The following is a 19,301-nucleotide window of genomic DNA, read 5'->3' as shown; positions in this document are numbered from 1 at the left end:
TTATTTTGCATCAAAACTGTGTAGTGTAAGTTGCATTCTTTTAAAACGTTTTAATGCAATTAGTAATCTTACTTCTGTTGTTTTTTTATCTTAGAATTGTAATTTTATTTTGTATACAAACGCGCAACGCACGATTCATTACTAAAAAACATTGTACAGTTGGTATCAGTGGGGCTTACAGAGCAGTTGAAGGTCATAATTGTTACCGGTCACCAGCTAAACAGTTACCAATTGATTGATTATTATTTATTATAGAATAATAAGAATCATGCCTTCAAAACTGAGTGATTACGACATTCTTCATCTGATTGGGTCGGGTTCGTACGGAAAATGCTTGAAAGTTCGAAGAAGAAGTGACAGCAAAATCCTGGTGTGGAAAGACATGGACTACGGGTCAATGACTGAACCTGAGAAGCAACAACTTGTCTCGGAGGTTAATCTACTGAGGGAGTTGAAGCACCGCTTCATTGTGAGATATCATGATCGTATTATCGATCGTTCCAAGAGCAGATTATATCTGATAATGGAATATTGTGCTGGTGGAGACCTTGCAAGTTTAATCACCAAATGCAGAAGAGAACGAAACTTTTTGGAAGAAGATTTTATTTTGAAGGTAAATAAGATTGTGTAAAGTTTAAAATATCTTAAAATAGCTTAAATAGTGTTGAGCTGCAGAAACACAAATCTAATTTGAAACAAAATTTTCAACCAATTCAACCAAATTTTCAACAAACAAAAGTTCTAATTTCAACCAATTCCAGATATTCTGCCAACTCTTGCTTGCCTTACAAGCTTGCCACGGTCAGCGGCGTCGAAACGGCAACCAGGGCAAAGTTTTACATCGAGATTTAAAGCCGGCAAATGTCTTTCTTGATGAAAACAAAGACGTCAAGTTAGGAGACTTTGGATTGGCTCGTGTGCTAAACCATGATACAAGTTTTGCGAAAACTTTTGTTGGAACTCCATACTACATGTCACCTGAGCAAATGAATAAGATGCAATACAATGATAAGTCTGATATCTGGTCACTGGGCTGCTTGATTTATGAGTTATGTGCGCTGGTCCCACCATTCACTGCTCCAAACCAAAAGATGCTTGCCGTTAAAATAAAAGAAGGACAATTCCGTCGAATTCCATCTAAATATTCAAATGAACTTCAAGTAAGTTTGGTATTTGTGTGTTAATGCTACTGCTCCTGTATGTATTGTAGTTACTACTACCATCTACAATATGCTAAGAAACTTGAGTTGCTGAAGCTATTGCAGTGTGTGGATAAGCAGGCATGACTTTTGGTTGGTTTGGTCATTTATATCCTTGTGGGTGGAAACTTGAGTTACTTATCCACAGACAGTGGCCACTTCCATGCCAATTGAGTTAGCTAGTTCAATTTGGAACTACAATATTTCAATTAAGAAGCCTTTTTCAAGCACCGTATTATTTTAATGCTACTTAATGTACCTCCCATACCATGCATTAAAACATAACATCACCCTTCACACAGGATTGTGTTGCATCAATGTTGAACCTCACATCAACATCCCGTCCATCACTTGAACATATACTTAGTTTAAACATCTTAAAGAAACACGTGAAAGAACATGACGAGCTCAACTCTTCAGTGAATTCCCAGTCCCCTGTTGTATCTACTGAGGAGAAACATGGTGTGTACTGCAGTACTGGTGACTGGTGTATATTATAATTCTCTGCGTTTAAACTGGAAATGAGTTATAAAGCTTAAACTTGAAAGTTTGGCTATAAAATATAAACCACCTGCATATCCAATAGGCCAGCATAAAAGAATATTTGAAAAGTTTTATTAAGATCATGTTTGAGAGCTAACTTACTGTTACTATGTATATTTATTATTTTGTGCTGTATGCGATATAACTGTCGGGTAATGAAGTTTCCGTTGAAGCAGGACTTGGGAAGGCAATCGTAAACCACAGAAGATTATCCCCAGTTAGTGATATACCTGATGACCGGTATGTATTTGTTGTTGTACAATATGTATTAGTATGATGTGGCTTAACAGCTGAAACAAAGAAGTTTACAGAATTAAAATTAAGTAACCGTAGCCCCGTGACTTTTAAAGAGTGTTGTTAATTGTTGAAAACGAAATCGGAAAATATGAGATTTAGGTGCTAACGGAATCCCATCTTATTTCTGAGTATTATATGATGGTTACATATTTAATAAAGTATTCATAACAAGTTTTTAATGACTGCCAATTTGATTATGATTTCCTTTTTCATGTTTTTTTTTTATTTATTATGATCTTCGCTATCTTTTTTGAAGAAATAAAAAAGGTCTTGATAGGCTAAGAGTTGTGTAATTTATATTCATCGTTATTAACACAGATCCCCACCAAGTGCCGTCCTGAAAGCAAGGGAGGCATCATTGGATGAGAGGACACGAGAGGTTGAGAGATCGGAGCGCGATCTTCAGAGAAGGGAGAGACTCTTGGAGGATCGGGAGAAAGCAGCGGAAGAGAAGATGAGAACGGCTGAGTCGTTGATCCGGCAATATCGAGAACTTTGCGACGATCGAAAAATTATTCAAGATTCATCGAATATTAACCAGTAAGTAAGCTTTTTTAAATTGTTTTGTTTTATTTTACTTTTTAATAAAAAGATATTGTGGTACAAGCAAATTCTTGTTTTCTCTGTAGTTAAGGGCTGCTTAATATTGTTCAATTTACAATTTATTTTTAAAAGTTTCTTCTACAAAAAGATTTAATAAATACGTTTTTTTTGTAACTGGAGTATGTTGCTTGTGTGTTTTTTGTATACTCGTGTGGGGTGTGGGCGTGTGGCCTAGGGTTTTAATTCACATTTTATCAAAAGAGACATCAATGTGATTTGTAAGCTCTTATCGTGCGTTTAATTGTGTGTGATCATTGAAATACCATTATATCAAATTTACTTTCAGGTACCGCCTGGACCTAATCAGCAATAAAAAACAAGTTCATTTTGCCGGCGATTCGAAGTTTAAGGAAAACCGAGATGTTTTGGGTGGGTTGGGTAATATGAGGTATAATGGTGGGAAGACAGGGCTGGATTATGGGAAGCTACATAACGCTAGGATGGATGATATACATAGAAAGTACAGAGAAGTCCAGAAGCCAAGTTATTATAAGAAGAGGCCTGTACTTGGTATCAGGTGAACTGTATATAATTGTGAACTGGTTATCAAAGAGTCTCACATCAAATTAATGCTGATATTTCAAGATTTTTTTGTTTTTTTACGAAAGTTAGGAGAAAATATTGCTATTTAAACTAGCATTCCATTTTTACCACTATACATGTTTGTTGTATTTTTAATAAAAATTTTTTTTTTTCATTTTCAAACTACAGTACTTGGTGGTGTGAATAGTACTGTAATGCAGTCCTATATTGTTTGAATTGTAATTCCAATTAAACCTGTGTTAATAAAGGCACTGTGTCACTTAATTGTTACATACTCACTATAGTGTGAATACAACAGGTCTAACGTTTAGTTGTTTTGAAAACTTTTGTAAAAACTTTTACTTTCACCGTTACAAGAGCTGCAGTATTTTTGTACAAAACCAAAGTAGAACTGAAGTAAAATTACATTGTGTATCTTTCTATTCGTACAACACTAATGTGTGTTTGATTAACATAATATATATGAATATTATTGTATTGCGAAATGTTTCATTGTGTGGTTTGGTTTTACTACAGGAAAGGCAGCAAAAATTAAACTACTAATTAATATCATTATGCATCGTTTGTTTTGTATGTTAATTGGGTTTGAATAATAAGCTATCGATTTCGACACAAAAGAACTAAAACGGTTGACACGATTGTTTGTTTTTTAAAAGTCACATCAGTTGTAACTGACTTAAAAGTTTAAATACGAATTATCGTCTTTAATATTCTTTCGTTTGTGGGGAGTCCCCAGCCCTATTCATAAAAAAATAACATTTACCCAAGAGGTGAAAACTACGGTAACGGGCAAGACACTAAACAAAGATTGCTTCAACCCAGTGCCCACTAAAGGTAAATAAAACATAACGTACATAAGTGTATGCAACATAACCCCCGTAATTTAACGACTTTCGTATTCCTTCTACGAAGGATATAGAAAGTTACATTCGCATTCAGTTGGCTCCTTCGTGCTCACAGTCAAGGTACCCTAACAATTTCTAATGTTCACGTACGCACAAATACTTTAATCCGAAACCAATTAGCGACCACACCCACCATTCAGCGTTGAAACTTCTTCTTTTAATCCTTATAACCTTTTCCGCCAGTGGTAGTTTCGGGCAAGTTCCTTACTAACTTGCGTCTAACTTATGTTGCCCGCGGGTATATACACGTTACATTGGCGCATACTGCAAGACACCATGCTCACTCTGCAACTTAACCAGGTAGTAACTTGTCCTTAAATCAGTTTATTTATTATAAAGTCAGCTGAGCTAAGTAATGCTTCGCCGAGGCCAGAGAGTGTTTATATTTATCGGTATCTTGCTTTCGGCTTTAAATATCTTTATAACTTGGAAATCATGGTAAGTTTTTAACCAGAATTCCGCTTCGTATTTTAATTTTTACGCACGTGTTTGAGATATTACTTAACTACAGCGAAACGACGTCAGTAGTTACGTCATTGAGCTTCCGTATTTTTTGAAATAAATTTCACAAAACTTTTGTTTTCGGGTCTTAGTTTTCGGTGGTTTTGTTTACTCACCTACAACCCGAACTTGTTTACCTCATAAATAACTTATGTCACAATGTTTCTTTGTATACGCCACAAAAAAACGATTCATTTCAAACTTTTGTTTCCAGTGTGACGTCATCAGAGTTCTCGAACGCACAACAATCACAACAAACACACGTCGATGTAATTCTCGAACAACTTCAATTACAACAGAATGAATATAAGGCGGTGCTTCACCTGGCTGATGACGTCATCAGGTATGACGTAATGTACTAAAAACAATAATATTAAGTTTTAATTTTTCTCTTCTTAAACGGTAAGTATTAAAAAAGGCTAAAGCGAAAAGGCAGGATATAGCGACAAAACGAAGGTCGTAAAAACACTAACGGTTAAACATAACTTTTAACTGGAAGTAAGAACTATTATTTTGTTATGCACCATGCACTTTTTTGAACGCGGCTGTTTAAAGGTGGCTGTACACAGTATCCGGAATTCATCCGTTTTGTCTGTTTTGTCCGGATTTCGCTGCCGCATGAGGAACTCGGTAATGGGTTTGCATACGACTTCGCGGGTGAATTCGCACGCCGGATACTGTGTACAGCCACTTTAAGTCGGCAGCGAGCATGAGGTATTAACACCACGTGTGTTGTGACTGATGCATTGTTTACGTTAACCATTCTTCATTGCGTTGCCACGTGTAGCGTTGTATTTTAACAGTAAGAACCATATAGAGTATTAATGTACAACAGGACATATATTATATAAGCACTCTATGGTAAGACTAGAACTTGATTAAATTACATTTATTGCAGTCGGTTAAAACGCGAAGCTGCAACGACAACAACGACGTCACATACTCGTCTTTCTACGTCAACTGAAACAATTCCCACAACAACCGGTATGTGTGTTATAATTACTATGTCAGCATGAAGTGTATGGATATACCGTGTGTTTGGTGTAAAAGAAGACACCCATGTTATAGCTCGACAGTGAACATGAGGTGTATGAATACACAATGTGTGTCTGGTGTATAGGAAGACACCCATGTTATATCTCGACAGTGAGCATGAGGTGTATGAATACACCATGTGTGTCTGGTGTATAAGAAGACACCTATGTTATAACTCGACAGTGAGCATGAGGTGTATGAATACACCATGTGTGTCTGGTGTATAAAAAGACACCCATGTTATAACTCGACAATGAGCATGAGGTGTATGAATACACCATGTATGTCTGGTGTATAGGAAGACACCCATGTTATATCTCGACAGTGAGCATGAGGTGTATGAATACACCTTGTGTGCCTGGTATATAGGAATATATAAGAAAACTATTGTTATAACTGAACAGTAATTATATTATCATCTCCACAAACCACAGAAACACAACGACCGGCCAGTCACAATCTTGCACAGGATCCTTACATACGTAAACTATTGAACGACGCCCATGAACTACAGTTAACATTCAGAGCAAGGTTTGGATCTCCAAGCAACGAATCGGATCCTAATTATTATGTCCAATGGATGATCGACCAACAAAAGTAAACATTATTATTAAATTATGTATACGGGTGAGGTCCTTTTTATCCTAACGTTGTATAGGCGCATTCTATATGTGCGAGGTCCTGCACTAAGGAACGCCATTTGGGGTGTGGGATTTAGGCCAGAATTGGCATATTACCCCAACACTCAGGCTTCTACAACTCATAGGTGACCACTGGATTAAAACAATGTCACTAATACGTCGTAGGCGACCCAAGCAAGCGTGTGTAACTGCTTCTGTGTAATGTCTTTAAATATTCAATATACACCTAATAAACCAGGTACATCTGCTATAAACAACGACAAAGTATATACACCTAATATGAAAGCATCTTTGCGTTTGTATTCACGCATGCCTATGTCCACATATTTGAAGTGCCCGTTGTATAAGCTGTATTAGTAGTTAGTACTCACGACGTATTGGCATATCTTATAATCTCCCATTGCCATAACACAATATAAGCTTTATTTATCTCTTCGATCACGAAAATCAAGTAAATTAACAACAATACGTTAATGAGGCTAATCCTTTTGTTTTCATGGAAGTGACCATTAAATGTTCCAATATCCAGCCTGGAGCGATAGCTATATAAACGGTGAACAAAACTACTTGTTTGTAATCCATGCTGCTTGGTAGCCTATTATATAAAATAGCTGTGTATAAGATGTGTATAAGAAAATAGCTGTGTAAAAGAATTATAAAACCGTATCCTCACGGCTTCAATTGACCGTTGTTAATTGTTTAAAACACGATCAGGATATTTAGATATTATGTGTTAAGGGCGTCCCATCTTCCCCCAAAGTAAATTATATTACACAATATATTTCCCCACAGTGCGTTGATAAATAACATAGAAGAATTTCGCGACCAAAACTTGGAAGCACGTGGTGAAGCTGCCAGGAAACTGCAGGATCTTGTGCAGAAACGAATCAACTACTTACAAGTAAATTGGTTGAGTTATTGTGGAGTATGATGTGTGTCTGTTGTACTATAAGGTGTTGAGTGTTGTAAACGCAAATATGAATAAATGCCGCTTAACTGTTTTATCCTCACATGGCGGAGCAACGACAGTTGTGATAACAAGAGTGTTCTGTTTCATACACCTCGTGCTCGCTTACGAGTTCACCTAATATGTAATTTTATGGGTGATTATATGTGTGGTAATGTATATGATAGTCCCGCTATCTTTATGCTAACACTAAGCATAATAAAATAACGCTGTCCTATATCCAAGGTTCACTGTCATGCTATAGGACCTTAACATAAGAAATAAAATTATAAGCCTAACCCTCTGACTTAGAAAACTAATATTATTCAATCTTTTAACAGAATCCTAAAGACTGCCGCTCCAATCGTAAACTGGTTTGCGCAATCCATAAGAAATGCGGGTTCGGTTGTCAACTCCACCACTTAAGCTATTGTATGATGACAGCATATGGCACAGGGCGAACTATGATATTGGTATCAAAGCTGTGGTTATATAACCCTGGTGGATGGGAAGAGATATTTGAACCGCTAAGCGCAACTTGCACGCAAACTTTCAATTTCAAACCTCAAGTGTGGAGAGGTAAGTTTACTGTTGCTGTTGCCGGAAATATTGTAAAAGCAGTATTAGTTTTGTGTATAATATGGTAAGGGGAAATGGGACGCCTTTTGATGCTATTTTCTCGTTCCATTTAACAGTAAACAAAGAACACAAGAATTATAAAACCGTATCTTCACGACTTCCACATATGGTTGTTAATTGATTTAATTGTATGCCTCGTCGTATTAGTAGGTGAAACACCATTCCTGATACCACAAAAGTAGTTGCGAGTCATTTTAACACAGATTACAAACTTATTGGCTATGTTATCTTATTTGACCTAAAGTTTCGGAAACGTCATGAAAAATTGACCCTGATTGCGTAACCTAATAGTTATTACAAAACGTAACAAGTTTGAAATAACTTGCTCTCTAATTATGCTTGGTTTGCTAAAATATTCGCAATAACAAAAAGATTGGTTTAGAACACATTATTAACAAGCATGTATATATACAAACTTATTAGTAGGCGTCGTTAGTCACTATTAGAGCATATCACACAACAGTTTGTTTGACAACTTAAAATATTCAACAAGCTTGTTTAAATATAATAAATACATTTTACAACCATGAAATTCCTTAACATTAACCCTAACATAACAGTTATGTACAGCACTGTCTTGGGCGTATGTGTCCTTGGGCTGGGCATTTAACCGCGATTGATTAAATCCAGTGGTCATTAATGGGTTGTCCAAATTGTCAGTCATGCAGAAAAACAATCACCCACAAAGGTACATACGTAGTGGCAACTTGTAATGGGGGCACTAGGTGTTTGAAACAGAACGTTCGACGACTGTCGTTACCTTGCCATGCGAGGATAAACAAGCTGCATTACATTGCAATGCATTCTTTACTACGTCACAACATTTATTATTACGTCACAACAGGTGAGCTCGAATCAGCGAACGAACTTGAAGTGATGCTTCCCGCTGTTGATCAATTACCAAAAGCTCCAAGGTTTGCTCCTCTTGGCATCCCGGAGGACCTTGCTGATGAATTGGATCAGTTCCATGGAAGCCCAGGGGTCTGGTGGGTTGGTCAGTTCATTAAATACATCTTCCGACCTCGGCCGTGGCTTCGTAAGGAATTGGATGGTTATGAAGTGACTGTTGATTATTCAACGCCTATAGTCGGGTAAGTAATTGAACAAATGAATGAATGAATGAATGAATGAATGAATGAATGAATGAATGAATGAATGAATGAGTGTAACTTATTTATCCTCGTGTGGCAGCAAAAAGACAGTCGTTATAACACGGGTGTTCTATTTCATACACTTCGTGCACGCTTGCGAGTTACCACGTATATATGTAACTTTGTAGGTGAATATTTTTTGTATTTTCTCTATCTTTTATACAAGGCCCTTCTTGTATTCTGACGCGCGAGAACATCGTAATACAGTTATATTTAGTGAATCTATACTTAAAACATTTAAATACAACGCAAGCTCCTGTCTGCTCCCCATGACACGTTCCTATAATTAGCTTATTATATAATATGCTCCCGGGTACAATTTTGTATTTAGAATCATCTCGGTTTTATATATATATATATATATATATGTGTGTGTGTGTGTGTATATGTGTTGCTGCCATTCATATTACGCTTATTTTACAAAACATCTCTTCTGGCATAGATTTGCATACCAATATTTTGACGTCCCATACTTAACGACACGCTGTATGGAAACATCGGTACGCAAATAAATACCAGAAGATCTACTTCACAGAACAATATATGGACACATAGGTTTCGTATCATATAAATGCCCTGTACTTCCCTGGGGCCATACAGAAACCCAACTCTACGTCGTTTGCGCCCAACCATGTTGGTACATGGTATCAGTTACCAAGTCAACAATTTATATAATGTTTACAGTTTGAACTGTCGATACCAATTCAACCCGATTGTCGTTGTCTCGCCGCACGAGAATAACAATGAATTAATGCATTTAGTATGTGCCCATTAACTAAAACTATGCTCCCTCGTTTTCCAGCGTTCATGTTCGGCGTACAGACAAGATTGGTAAAGAAGCTTCATTTCACGCGATTGATGAATACATGAAACACGTGGATGATTGGTTTGATAGATACGATCAACAACGAAACTCACAACAGCAGGAACCAACCCGAAGAAGGGTCTATCTCGCTACTGACGACCCAACGCTGTTACCAATAGCTAAAGCAAAGTACGTAAACACGGGTGTTCTAATGGTCAGTTTTAATACAAACATAACAATCTATTTTACTTCTAACATCACTCTAGATGGTTTAACCCCTTTTTTAACTAAAAGCACTGTAGTTTAAATCGGAACAGAATGTGTTACATTTAATTAATTATTACTGTAATACCTAGCTGTTATCGTGTATTACACTCAAAGATATATATAAAGTTCTGTTATCTTGGATGGCACTTAAAGTTAATCTATTTATAGAAGGGTGGGGGAATAAGACGGGACACCTTTAGCGTATAACATCCAAATATCCTGATCGTGTTTTAAACAATGAACAACGGTCTATGGGAGCCGTGAGAAAACGGTTTCATAATTTGAATGTTCTTTGGTTACTACTAAGTATAGGACGAGAAAATAGAATCAAAAGGTGTCCCATCTCTCCCTGCACCCTTCTATATATAAAGTTGTATTATCTTAACATTTCGCTATCTGGTTATATATCTGTTACTATCTCCTATCTAAATAATGCATTCGTGTATAAACTCTATCACAAACAATGCGGTTCATGGAATATATTTATTCAGGTTCCCACATTATACGTTTGTGAGTTTCGTTCATTTCTCGAGAACCGCAGGTTCGTTGTTTCATCGTTATTCAACTGACAGCTTGAGAGGGGTCATTGCTGATATACATTTGCTATCAAAATGCAATTACCTTGTGTGTACGTTTTCCTCACAGGTAAGGAATGTGGTGTTTTTTATAAACTTTTTTTAACCTAAAACCAGTAAAACGACGTTCCAGACGCTCGATTAAATTTTTCAGTTTGGTGGAATGGCGTTACGGTAGTTGCAGACACTTTAAAACTCAGATTGCAATAAATTTAATTTATTTAATATCTGAATACACTTTACTTCCGGGAGTTCTGGACAGACCTGGTTATAACGTACACACACATGTAGCAATTATATAATGTCTAAACTAATGTTTCTCATTCTGTCATGGCCAGAGGGTTATTTTCATAGACACGAAACACTTCCCTGCACTTTGCACCATTGTTAAAATAAAACTCTGAATGAAAACCATTACCTTTTACCCTGCACGTTGTATTGTCTAATCCTATACCGTCTTTGAATTGCCGATATACTATGATTTATGCAAACTTACAACACACGCTTTTTATCACAGGTTTGTCGCGTTGCTTACGAACTAATGCAAACCTTACATCCTGATGCTTCAAACTACTTCCATTCGCTTGATGATGTTTATTACTGCGGTGGGCAAACCGCTCATGAACAAACAGCTGTGTTAGATCATGACCCGAAACCTGGGAGCCAGGAGATTGAACTGAGGATTGGAGACGTAGTCGTACTGTCGGGCAACCACTGGGATGGCTATTCTAAAGGAACGAACAGACGTACTAAAAAAACAGGACTGTATCCGTCATACAAAGTCAATGAGAAGATCCCATTGCTCAAATACCCTACTTATCCAGAGGCAGATAGTTACAAGGGCGAAGGAAATACATAAGAAGCAATAAGGAGCTTAGTTTTGGTTAAGCCGATTAAGTCCAGCGGTTTGTTATCGGTGTAGAGGTAGCCATCATGTTAGTAGCTCATAGTAGACGACCAAAGAGCTTCAATTAAAGCCACCTTTTTTAGACTAAGGTGTAATCCACTCTTAGTAAGTCACCAAAGCGATTGGAAGCTTGTTTAAAAGGATAAGACTAGTAGGTTAGCTGACTGCTTGCTGATTGAACTGCACTTGCGCCTTTGCCGTTGGATCGTGTTATGTTTGCTTCTTAAATACTGTGCAAAAGTTGAACAAAGCTAAAGCTAAAAAATGTTGTCTCGTCTCATGGTGGACCAAACTTGTTTTATTATAAACGATTTTATTTTTTAGTATGAAATATCTATTTCTATATTTTATTTTAATTTATTTTAAGCCATTTTCAAGTTGAAAACCCCTACTTAATTTTACAATTTTTTTGCAGCCTAAACCTGAGAAATGAGCCAACTCTTAACTATATCTTAAGTCCTATGGCATTCCACCCTGCGGAGTAGAATAACACAACTTGAACAGATTTTTTACATTTATTGTTGTGTTTATTTTTTTAACTGTTGTACATTGTAAATAATAAGAATACAGTGCAATGAGTATTTTACACGTGGGCGCTTTACAGAAAAACTATTGTTATATTTAATATATTAGGGTGGGGTAAGATGGAACAGGTTTTATTGTATTTTCCGTCGTATTTAGTAGTAAACAAAATATATATTTACAGAAATATACGACCGTATCCCCGACTCTAGAAAACTGTTTTTAATTGTTGAAAACAAGATTAAGAAATATTGGATATTATGTGTTAACGGTATCCATCTTATACGCAGCAACAGTACATTGTATCTGAGATATGACGAATATAGACATAAAGTTACTGATCCGTTGTAACGTGTATCAATATCACGTATATGCTCTGTGCAGCAACTGATATATCTTTACATCAAATATTGGACGCCGTGTTCGAACCGTCCATCGACGAATCGATCGGTTTACTTTTCCTGAAATAAAACATTCAAAATCTTGTGTTTCGCTTTTATTTTAAGACCAAGTACTAACTAATGTCAATTTTTTAAACGTAGGCCGGACAACCCCTGTTTTTACGACCATAGATTTAGAAAATAATTGTGAATAAATAAGGCAACTTATTCATCCTTGTACTGCCTATAGCAGAGCAGCGACAGCCGTTATAACACAGGTGTTCCGTTCCATACACCTCGTGCCTGGTTTACCCCGTGTAACTTTGTGGGATCTATTTTCGTGAATATTTTTAAGTATGGCGGTATAAATGCCAATGCTTTTACAAAATAGCATTTTTGGGTAGTTCTTTATGGAGGATCTTACTTTTTAATGGCTATGGCGATATATGTCTGTGATTTTATTAAAGGGCAACCCAGTATTTACCTGTTAAGTCGAGTAATCGCTGTATTAGATACTTGACTGCTAGAGTTGTCGTTTCTTTTCTTTTTAAAATGAACCGCTCCGACTCCAGAGTTTGACGTTGATGGGGCCTTAGTAACGGATTTTTTAACGCTGCCTGTAGCTGCCCTGTAAAAAATGTTTTATAATTAATTTAACCTAGCGTGGCCGGGACAAGTCGATGTCAATATTCGGCCTGAATTTATAAAGCCAGAGCTTACAGAACTATAAGTTAATTCAGATGAAAAATTAAATATATTGTAATTTTTGAAGCGTCCTGCAACTACCAGCAGCGTAAAGGTGGCTGTACACAGTATCCGGAATCCGTCCGTTTTGTCTGTTTAGTCCGGATTTCGCTGCCGCATGCGAAACTCTGTAATGGGTTTGCATGCGAATTCGCATGTCGGAAACTGTGTCCGGCAACTTTAAGCCGTTCTGGTAAAGCGTTCCGGTAAGTCAAAACTAAAATGCAACTTTGAGTTCCATATTGTACACCATGTATTATACATTGAAGTGATTATAATACAATATAGTACTGTGGGGTAAGATGGGACACCTTTAGCACATAATATCCAAATAGCCTGATTGTTTTTTAAACAATAAGCTGCGGTCTATGTAAGTCGCAAGCATACGGTTTTATAGTTGTTTGAATATAGTCTTTGTTTACTACCAAAAAGGCCAAGAAAATATGTTTTGTTTACTGCTAAATGGGACGAGAAAATAGAATAAAGAGATGTCCCATTTTCTCCCACCCTACTATATGACGATGCATCCAGGGCCCACATATTCATCATGATGGACTTCATACACACGTCACTGTGATACGTATCATGTGTAATACAATGTTTATGTATAAACAACCGGCTGACCCGGTACGTGATATTGACGAATCAAACGTTTACGTTTAGCTGTGTTGTCAATAAAACTTGATACGGACGCGATCTATCGCTATATCGTATACTTTATGTTTTGCCCAAATGTTCTACGATATATTAGGGTGAGAAAAGATGGGACACCCTTTCCTTCTGTTTTCTCGTTCAATTAGATAGAAAACAAAGAAAATTTAAAGAATCATAAACTGTATCATGAAGACTCTCATAGACCATTGTTAGTTGTTTAAAACACGATGCTGTCAGCTATTTTTATTCAGTCACTACTATAGTGCATTTTGCATGTCTATATTTGGACATTAGGTGCCAAAGGTGTCCCGTCTTCCCTCACACAACTATATACCTTATATAGTTTACCCAAATGTACTATAATACAATGACTCTTCATAATTCGGAACCAGTCGTTTTGGTTTATAACATATAGTAGGATTAGACACTTATTCTCACCATTCGAAAAGAGCTTTGTTAATTGTTAAAAACCGATTAGGAAATAAAGGTTATCGATTAAGCTGCTCAACTTTAGTACTTACTTCCAACGTTGTGCAAAGTTTCCGCCCAGAAAGCTGTAGAGGTAGGGATTAAGTGCGGAGTTTGAATAAGCCAGTAATGATGCAACAACCGGTAATATCCGACACAGCGCATCCTGGTAAAAACAATTGGAAATTACCACTGAGTTTTTTTATTGTATTTGACTATGCTATCAATGTTATGCGTCATGTAAAGTAGAGTGGGGTAGATGGGACACCTTTAGCACATAATAGCAACAAATCCTGATCGTGGTTTAAAAAATAAACAACGGTCTATATGTGAGTCGTGAGGATACGGTTTTATAATTCTTTGAGTGTTCTTGGTTTGCTACTATTCAAGACGATAAAATAAAATAGAAGGTGTCCCATTTTCCCCCATCGTACTATATATTATATTGGTTTATATTCTATTGTGTTCGAAGCTAGGCCGTGCACGCATTATTGGTGCAATTGCAAATAAGGGAAACTGAAAACATAAATTGGAGGGAATGCGACTGATTTAGTTTCGGGGTTATTTTTAACTTCAACTGTTTAAATTGGATTGTTGAGAGCATATAGGCTTTGGGGCCCTGTATTTGAATGTAAATGAATACAACTTATTTATTCTCACGGTTATGTGCAACGACATTTATAACCATGTTGTTTTGTTTCATACACCTCGTGCTTCTTGTTACCACGTATGTAACCTTATAGGCGAGTATAAATAGTAAAATCCAGTCACATAGTAACCGTGGGCGTCATGAACACTTACAGTTTGTCCAGATATTCCGACTATTTTGGCAATGTGAACTGCATGGAATGGCAACCAACACACGAAGAAACATCCAACCAAACATAAGCACATAATCGTCACACGGCGGCGATCTTTCTCCGACTTTGACGATTTATTCGTTCCCGATCGGCTCTCACTTTTATCTTTCAACGGTCCCGACGTAAGGCGGAATATAATAAGACCATAACACGCGCCCATCACCTAAGAGTTATTATATTATGGTACTGTGGGGTAAGGTGGGATACCGTAGGCATCTAAATCCCGTATTCCCCGGTCGTGTTTTGATAATTAACAACGCCATTTTAAGTCGTGAAGATACTTTTTTATAATTCTGTAAACATTATTTTTTCAAATATAGGACAGCTAAAGAGAATGAAATCAAGGAGAGAATTAGCAGCAAAACAACAGACGTTAAAAAGCGCTAGCCGGTAAATACTAACCGGTAAATACTACTCGAGTAAAAGCGTAAAATAAAAGCATGGCTGTTAAACCTATAACTAATTACACTTAATTGTGGATTGGGCTAAGATGGCATAGTTTACATTCTCCTGAATCGTTCCAATTGTTGGAAAACAGAGAATTTTTAACTTTCTGCAAACCACTTACCGCCAGCGGGAGAATAAACATTACAACGAAGTTGAAGATGTTGAAAACTTTAAACCCATAAGCTCTGGTATGGTAATGGCAAGACTCGGGCGTGCCGTCCGTAAACGTATCGCTGTAATGAAATGTGTTACATTTATATGGTCCCATATATTATAAACTACACCAGTGTTTGAACTCAACAGTGAGCATGAGGTGTATGAATACACTATGTGTGTCTGGTGTATAAGAAGACAGCACTCATGTTATAACTCGACAGTGAGCATGAGGTGTATGAATGCACCATGTGTGCCTGGTGTATAAGAAGACACCCATGTTATAACTCCACAGTGAGTACATGTACTTACGTGTAGTCGTAATTATAGTCGGTATACGATTGGTCGCCATCAGTGTCATTTGTGACGTCACTGGTACCATTGTACATGACGTCACCGTCACTCGAACTCATGCCAGTTGCTTCATTTGCACCAAAGTAGTCGCCCCCATCCGATGTTCCGTTTGTCGTGCCGTTATTCATGACGCCATTGGTACTATTGTTTATGACGTCACTGGCACCGTCACCGGAAAAGACGTTCGTTGCTTCCGTTGCAGCGTAGTTATAATCAGGTGTATTACCGCCGCCACCCAAACCGAGACTTAATGACCTACAATCGTATATCATTGGTAAATCTAAAGCAGCGTTAAACATATGTTTAATATAATATAGTAGGTTGCGGTAAGATGTATATAGTCTACATGTCGATTACCTCAATAAATCTTGGTATTTTTATATAGTAGAGTAGAAAAAGATAAGACATCTTTTTGTTCTGTTTTCTCTTCCCAATTGGTAGTAAACAAAAAAATTCAAAGAATTATAAAACCGTATCCTCACGACTCCCATAGACCGTTGTTAGTTGTTTAAAACACGATCAGGATATTTGGTTATTATGTGCTAAAAGTGACCCACCTTCCCCCACCCTACTATATTGATTTTTTGGAACAAGATCTAAACATACTTGCAATGTTGCTCCGGTCCCTCAGGTAAAGAATGGACTTGAACTGCTTCACATTCAGCTAACGTGAGGTTATTGTCCAAGCAACTAGCCATGTGATCGATCGCTGGCTTCGGGAATTGGTATCTGTACAATATAATGCGATTTTTTTTCTAGATGGTTTATGAAATATTTACTACATACAGTTACACTTAACGGAACTGTTATAACTTTCTTGACCCTTATGTATTGATTAAATTGTCAGCGATACACAACATCTAAAATAAAAATCCGCGAAATGTTACATACGTGGTAACTCATAAGCGGGCAGCACGAGGTGTATAGAACAGAACACCTGTGTTATATAGTAGGATGGGGGAAGATGGGACACCTTTTCATTCTATTTTCTCGTACATTTTGGCAGTAAACAAAGAACTTCTAAAGAATTATGAAACTTTTTTCTCGCGACTTTCATAGACCATTGTTAATTGTTTAAAATACGACCAGGATATTTATATATTTTGTGCTAAAGGTGTCCCATCTTCCCCCACCCTACTATAAAGACTGTCGTTGCTGCGCCATTCAATAAACAACATTCACTCATTTGTTTATACTTACGTGCATCTACAGTTGGGTTGGATTCCAACTTTGAAGCTGTACAGCATAACAGGTATGCATATAAGCAAACCGACCACCCATGTTGTAACTGTTATTATAATTGCTGATTTGGGTTTGCGTAGTCGTTGTAATGTATCTGAGAAAGGATGACAGACGGCGATGTAACGGTCTATACTCATAATCTGTAAAACATCTGGTGTTCAGTTTGGTTTGGCATATATTGTAGGTTGGGGTAAGATGGTCCATGTTTTTATTCTCTTTTATCATCGCATTTAGTGGTAAACAAAAAATATTACCGGTAACCGTATATGCACGACTTCCATAGACTCTCGATAATTGTTTAAAACACGATCAGGAAATATGGGATATTATGTACTACAACATCGGTGCATTTCAAATTTACATTTAAACAAAGTGTTACGAATTAATGACGTAGTTTGCATTTATCCTCCTTCAAACATGATAAGTATTGTTGCAGTTTTGTACTCTTGAAAGGAATTGCAAAAATTTGAATAAAGATAAAGATACTAAGATGTGATTATCAGTAATACAAAGTGTTCGGTTTATTTTCTCACCATTAGAAACGACACGGAAGTATAATAGTTGAGAAACAATAAAGTTTCTTTCCCTTTGCACATCCACTCCGGGTACATCCAGTATCCATTAATGTCCTCAATCATTTTGAACGGAAGAGATATTAGGAACAGCGAGTCAGCTATGGCTAACTGGAGGACGTACCTGTTTACATCGATTGTTTAAAAAGGGTGACCAGTGACGGCACAGTGGATTGTATTTTAAAATAATTATCCACAATAATATTGTTTTATGACTCACCAATGAGTGACAGATTTTCGAAATTCCCGCAAAACTAGAACAACGAACATAACTAGGAAATTCCCAACCAGTCCGACCGCGCATATAACGCCAGAGAATGCAACTTTTGCGTCTGGGAATAAGTTTGGGTATTATATATGAACATGTATATCCTGTACTCACCAACCATAAACAATTGTTATTTTTCCATTCGTTAACAATAATAAAGGCTATTTACTTCACAAAAACAATAGCCTATCTTCTCCGGTTAAAAAGTCTATTTAATGTTAAAAATCCCCAGGCCTTTGTTTTACTTTGGCATGATGTAATAAGGTAAACTCAATCATATAGTGGATATAAGACTAGCACCCAAATCTCATACTTCCTGATTGTGTTTTAAACAATTAACAACGCTTTTGGGACCAGAAAAGAGAATGAAAATGTGTCCCAACTTACCCCAGCCTACTATAATATTTTAAACTAAAACACTAACGCTTCAAAAATTACAATAAGCTAAAAGTACACCGTAATTAAATGGCCATGACATGGCAGTTACTACTATATATGCAAATGATTCGCTTTTTATAGTAAATGATTTGCATGCAGATCATAAGTTTGTTTTGATTTTTAAATATAGTAGGGTAGGGAAGATATTACACCTTTAGCACAAAGTATTTAAACATCGTGGATTCGTGGTCGTGTTTTGAACAATTAACAACGCGGTCTATAGAAGTCGTGGGGATATGGTTTTATAATTCTTTTAAAATGTTCTTTGTTTACTACCAAATGGGACAAATAGAGTGAAAAGGTGTCCCATCTTCCCCCACCCTACTATATGACAACAAGGCTCATATTAATTAAAACAACAAACTACAACTTTTAAAACACCGGGAAAAAAAGTCGATTGAAACAGTAATTTTACAGTGAGTTACAATAATTTAACTGAAATAGGTTAAAGGTAACAGAAACAGAAGCTTGCGTAATAAATTACCTGTATTTACCAGCACATCATTAGACGACATCTTTGGGTAAATTACTTCAACAGCGATAAATAAGATACACTATAGAGCTGCTGTAATGCATATCATGAAGTTAACACCTGTTTAGATTTATTTAGCCCTTTATAGGAGGGCATGCCGAAAGACCTCA

General features: G+C 36.8%; 3 protein-coding genes across 4 annotated transcripts; 2 read left to right on the top strand and 1 right to left on the bottom strand.

The window, feature by feature from the left end:
- Nucleotides 1-61: 61 nt before the first annotated feature.
- Nucleotides 62-3,662, top strand: LOC149729007 (serine/threonine-protein kinase Nek2-like). 2 transcript variants are annotated; one of them, XM_089887540.1, is made up of 6 exons: nucleotides 62-613; nucleotides 762-1,160; nucleotides 1,502-1,661; nucleotides 1,916-1,982; nucleotides 2,358-2,579; nucleotides 2,929-3,662. In XM_089887540.1, the coding sequence occupies exons 1-6, from the start codon at nucleotides 269-271 to the stop codon at nucleotides 3,161-3,163; spliced, it is 1,428 nt and encodes a 475-aa protein (XP_089743666.1). In that variant the 5' UTR covers nucleotides 62-268; the 3' UTR covers nucleotides 3,164-3,662. The 2 variants fall into 2 exon arrangements, with proteins under 2 accessions (XP_089743666.1, XP_089743667.1); XM_089887541.1 differs by having other exon boundaries at nucleotides 78-613; nucleotides 1,919-1,982.
- A 647-nt stretch (nucleotides 3,663-4,309) lies between these two features.
- On the top strand, nucleotides 4,310-12,565 carry LOC149729006 (alpha-(1,6)-fucosyltransferase-like). The gene is made up of 10 exons (XM_089887526.1): nucleotides 4,310-4,528; nucleotides 4,806-4,934; nucleotides 5,490-5,575; nucleotides 6,061-6,223; nucleotides 7,060-7,168; nucleotides 7,555-7,792; nucleotides 8,697-8,943; nucleotides 9,806-9,997; nucleotides 10,567-10,720; nucleotides 11,168-12,565. The coding sequence occupies exons 1-10, from the start codon at nucleotides 4,446-4,448 to the stop codon at nucleotides 11,507-11,509; spliced, it is 1,743 nt and encodes a 580-aa protein (XP_089743652.1). The 5' UTR covers nucleotides 4,310-4,445; the 3' UTR covers nucleotides 11,510-12,565.
- Nucleotides 12,059-19,301, bottom strand: LOC149729005 (somatostatin receptor type 2-like). The gene is made up of 11 exons (XM_089887533.1): nucleotides 19,144-19,301; nucleotides 18,174-18,285; nucleotides 17,915-18,077; nucleotides 17,340-17,521; nucleotides 16,746-16,868; nucleotides 16,098-16,394; nucleotides 15,754-15,865; nucleotides 15,127-15,348; nucleotides 14,379-14,491; nucleotides 12,944-13,087; nucleotides 12,059-12,540 (listed from the first exon to the last, which is right to left on the bottom strand). The coding sequence occupies exons 1-11, from the start codon at nucleotides 19,172-19,174 to the stop codon at nucleotides 12,483-12,485; spliced, it is 1,557 nt and encodes a 518-aa protein (XP_089743659.1). The 5' UTR covers nucleotides 19,175-19,301; the 3' UTR covers nucleotides 12,059-12,482.

Source organism: Ciona robusta, chromosome 11 (assembly GCF_009617815.1).
Source record: "Ciona robusta chromosome 11, ASM961781v2".
In the NCBI taxonomy this organism is placed as follows: Eukaryota; Metazoa; Chordata; class Ascidiacea; order Phlebobranchia; family Cionidae; genus Ciona; species Ciona robusta.
Note: the sequence above shows the minus strand (reverse complement) of the source record. Positions and strands in the feature narration are given on the sequence as shown.

What these genes read in the sequence shown, in the direction of transcription:
- LOC149729007 (XM_089887540.1), top strand. Translation starts at nt 269, where the DNA reads ATGCCTTCAAAACTGAGTGATTACGACATTCTTCATCTGATTGGGTCG. An exon ending in AAGAAGATTTTATTTTGAAG is followed by an intron (nt 614 to 761) that starts GTAAATAAGATT and finishes AACCAATTCCAG; the next exon opens with ATATTCTGCCAACTCTTGCT. An exon ending in AATATTCAAATGAACTTCAA is followed by an intron (nt 1,161 to 1,501) that starts GTAAGTTTGGTA and finishes CCCTTCACACAG; the next exon opens with GATTGTGTTGCATCAATGTT.
- LOC149729006 (XM_089887526.1), top strand. Translation starts at nt 4,446, where the DNA reads ATGCTTCGCCGAGGCCAGAGAGTGTTTATATTTATCGGTATCTTGCTT. An exon ending in TTTATAACTTGGAAATCATG is followed by an intron (nt 4,529 to 4,805) that starts GTAAGTTTTTAA and finishes TTTTGTTTCCAG; the next exon opens with TGTGACGTCATCAGAGTTCT. An exon ending in TGGATGATCGACCAACAAAA is followed by an intron (nt 6,224 to 7,059) that starts GTAAACATTATT and finishes ATTTCCCCACAG; the next exon opens with TGCGTTGATAAATAACATAG.
- LOC149729005 (XM_089887533.1), bottom strand. Translation starts at nt 19,174, where the DNA reads ATGTCGTCTAATGATGTGCTGGTAAATACAG. An exon ending in GACTATAATTACGACTACAC is followed by an intron (nt 15,866 to 16,097) that starts GTAAGTACATGT and finishes ATTTCATTACAG; the next exon opens with CGATACGTTTACGGACGGCA. An exon ending in TCGGAATATCTGGACAAACT is followed by an intron (nt 14,492 to 15,126) that starts GTAAGTGTTCAT and finishes TGTTTTTACCAG; the next exon opens with GATGCGCTGTGTCGGATATT.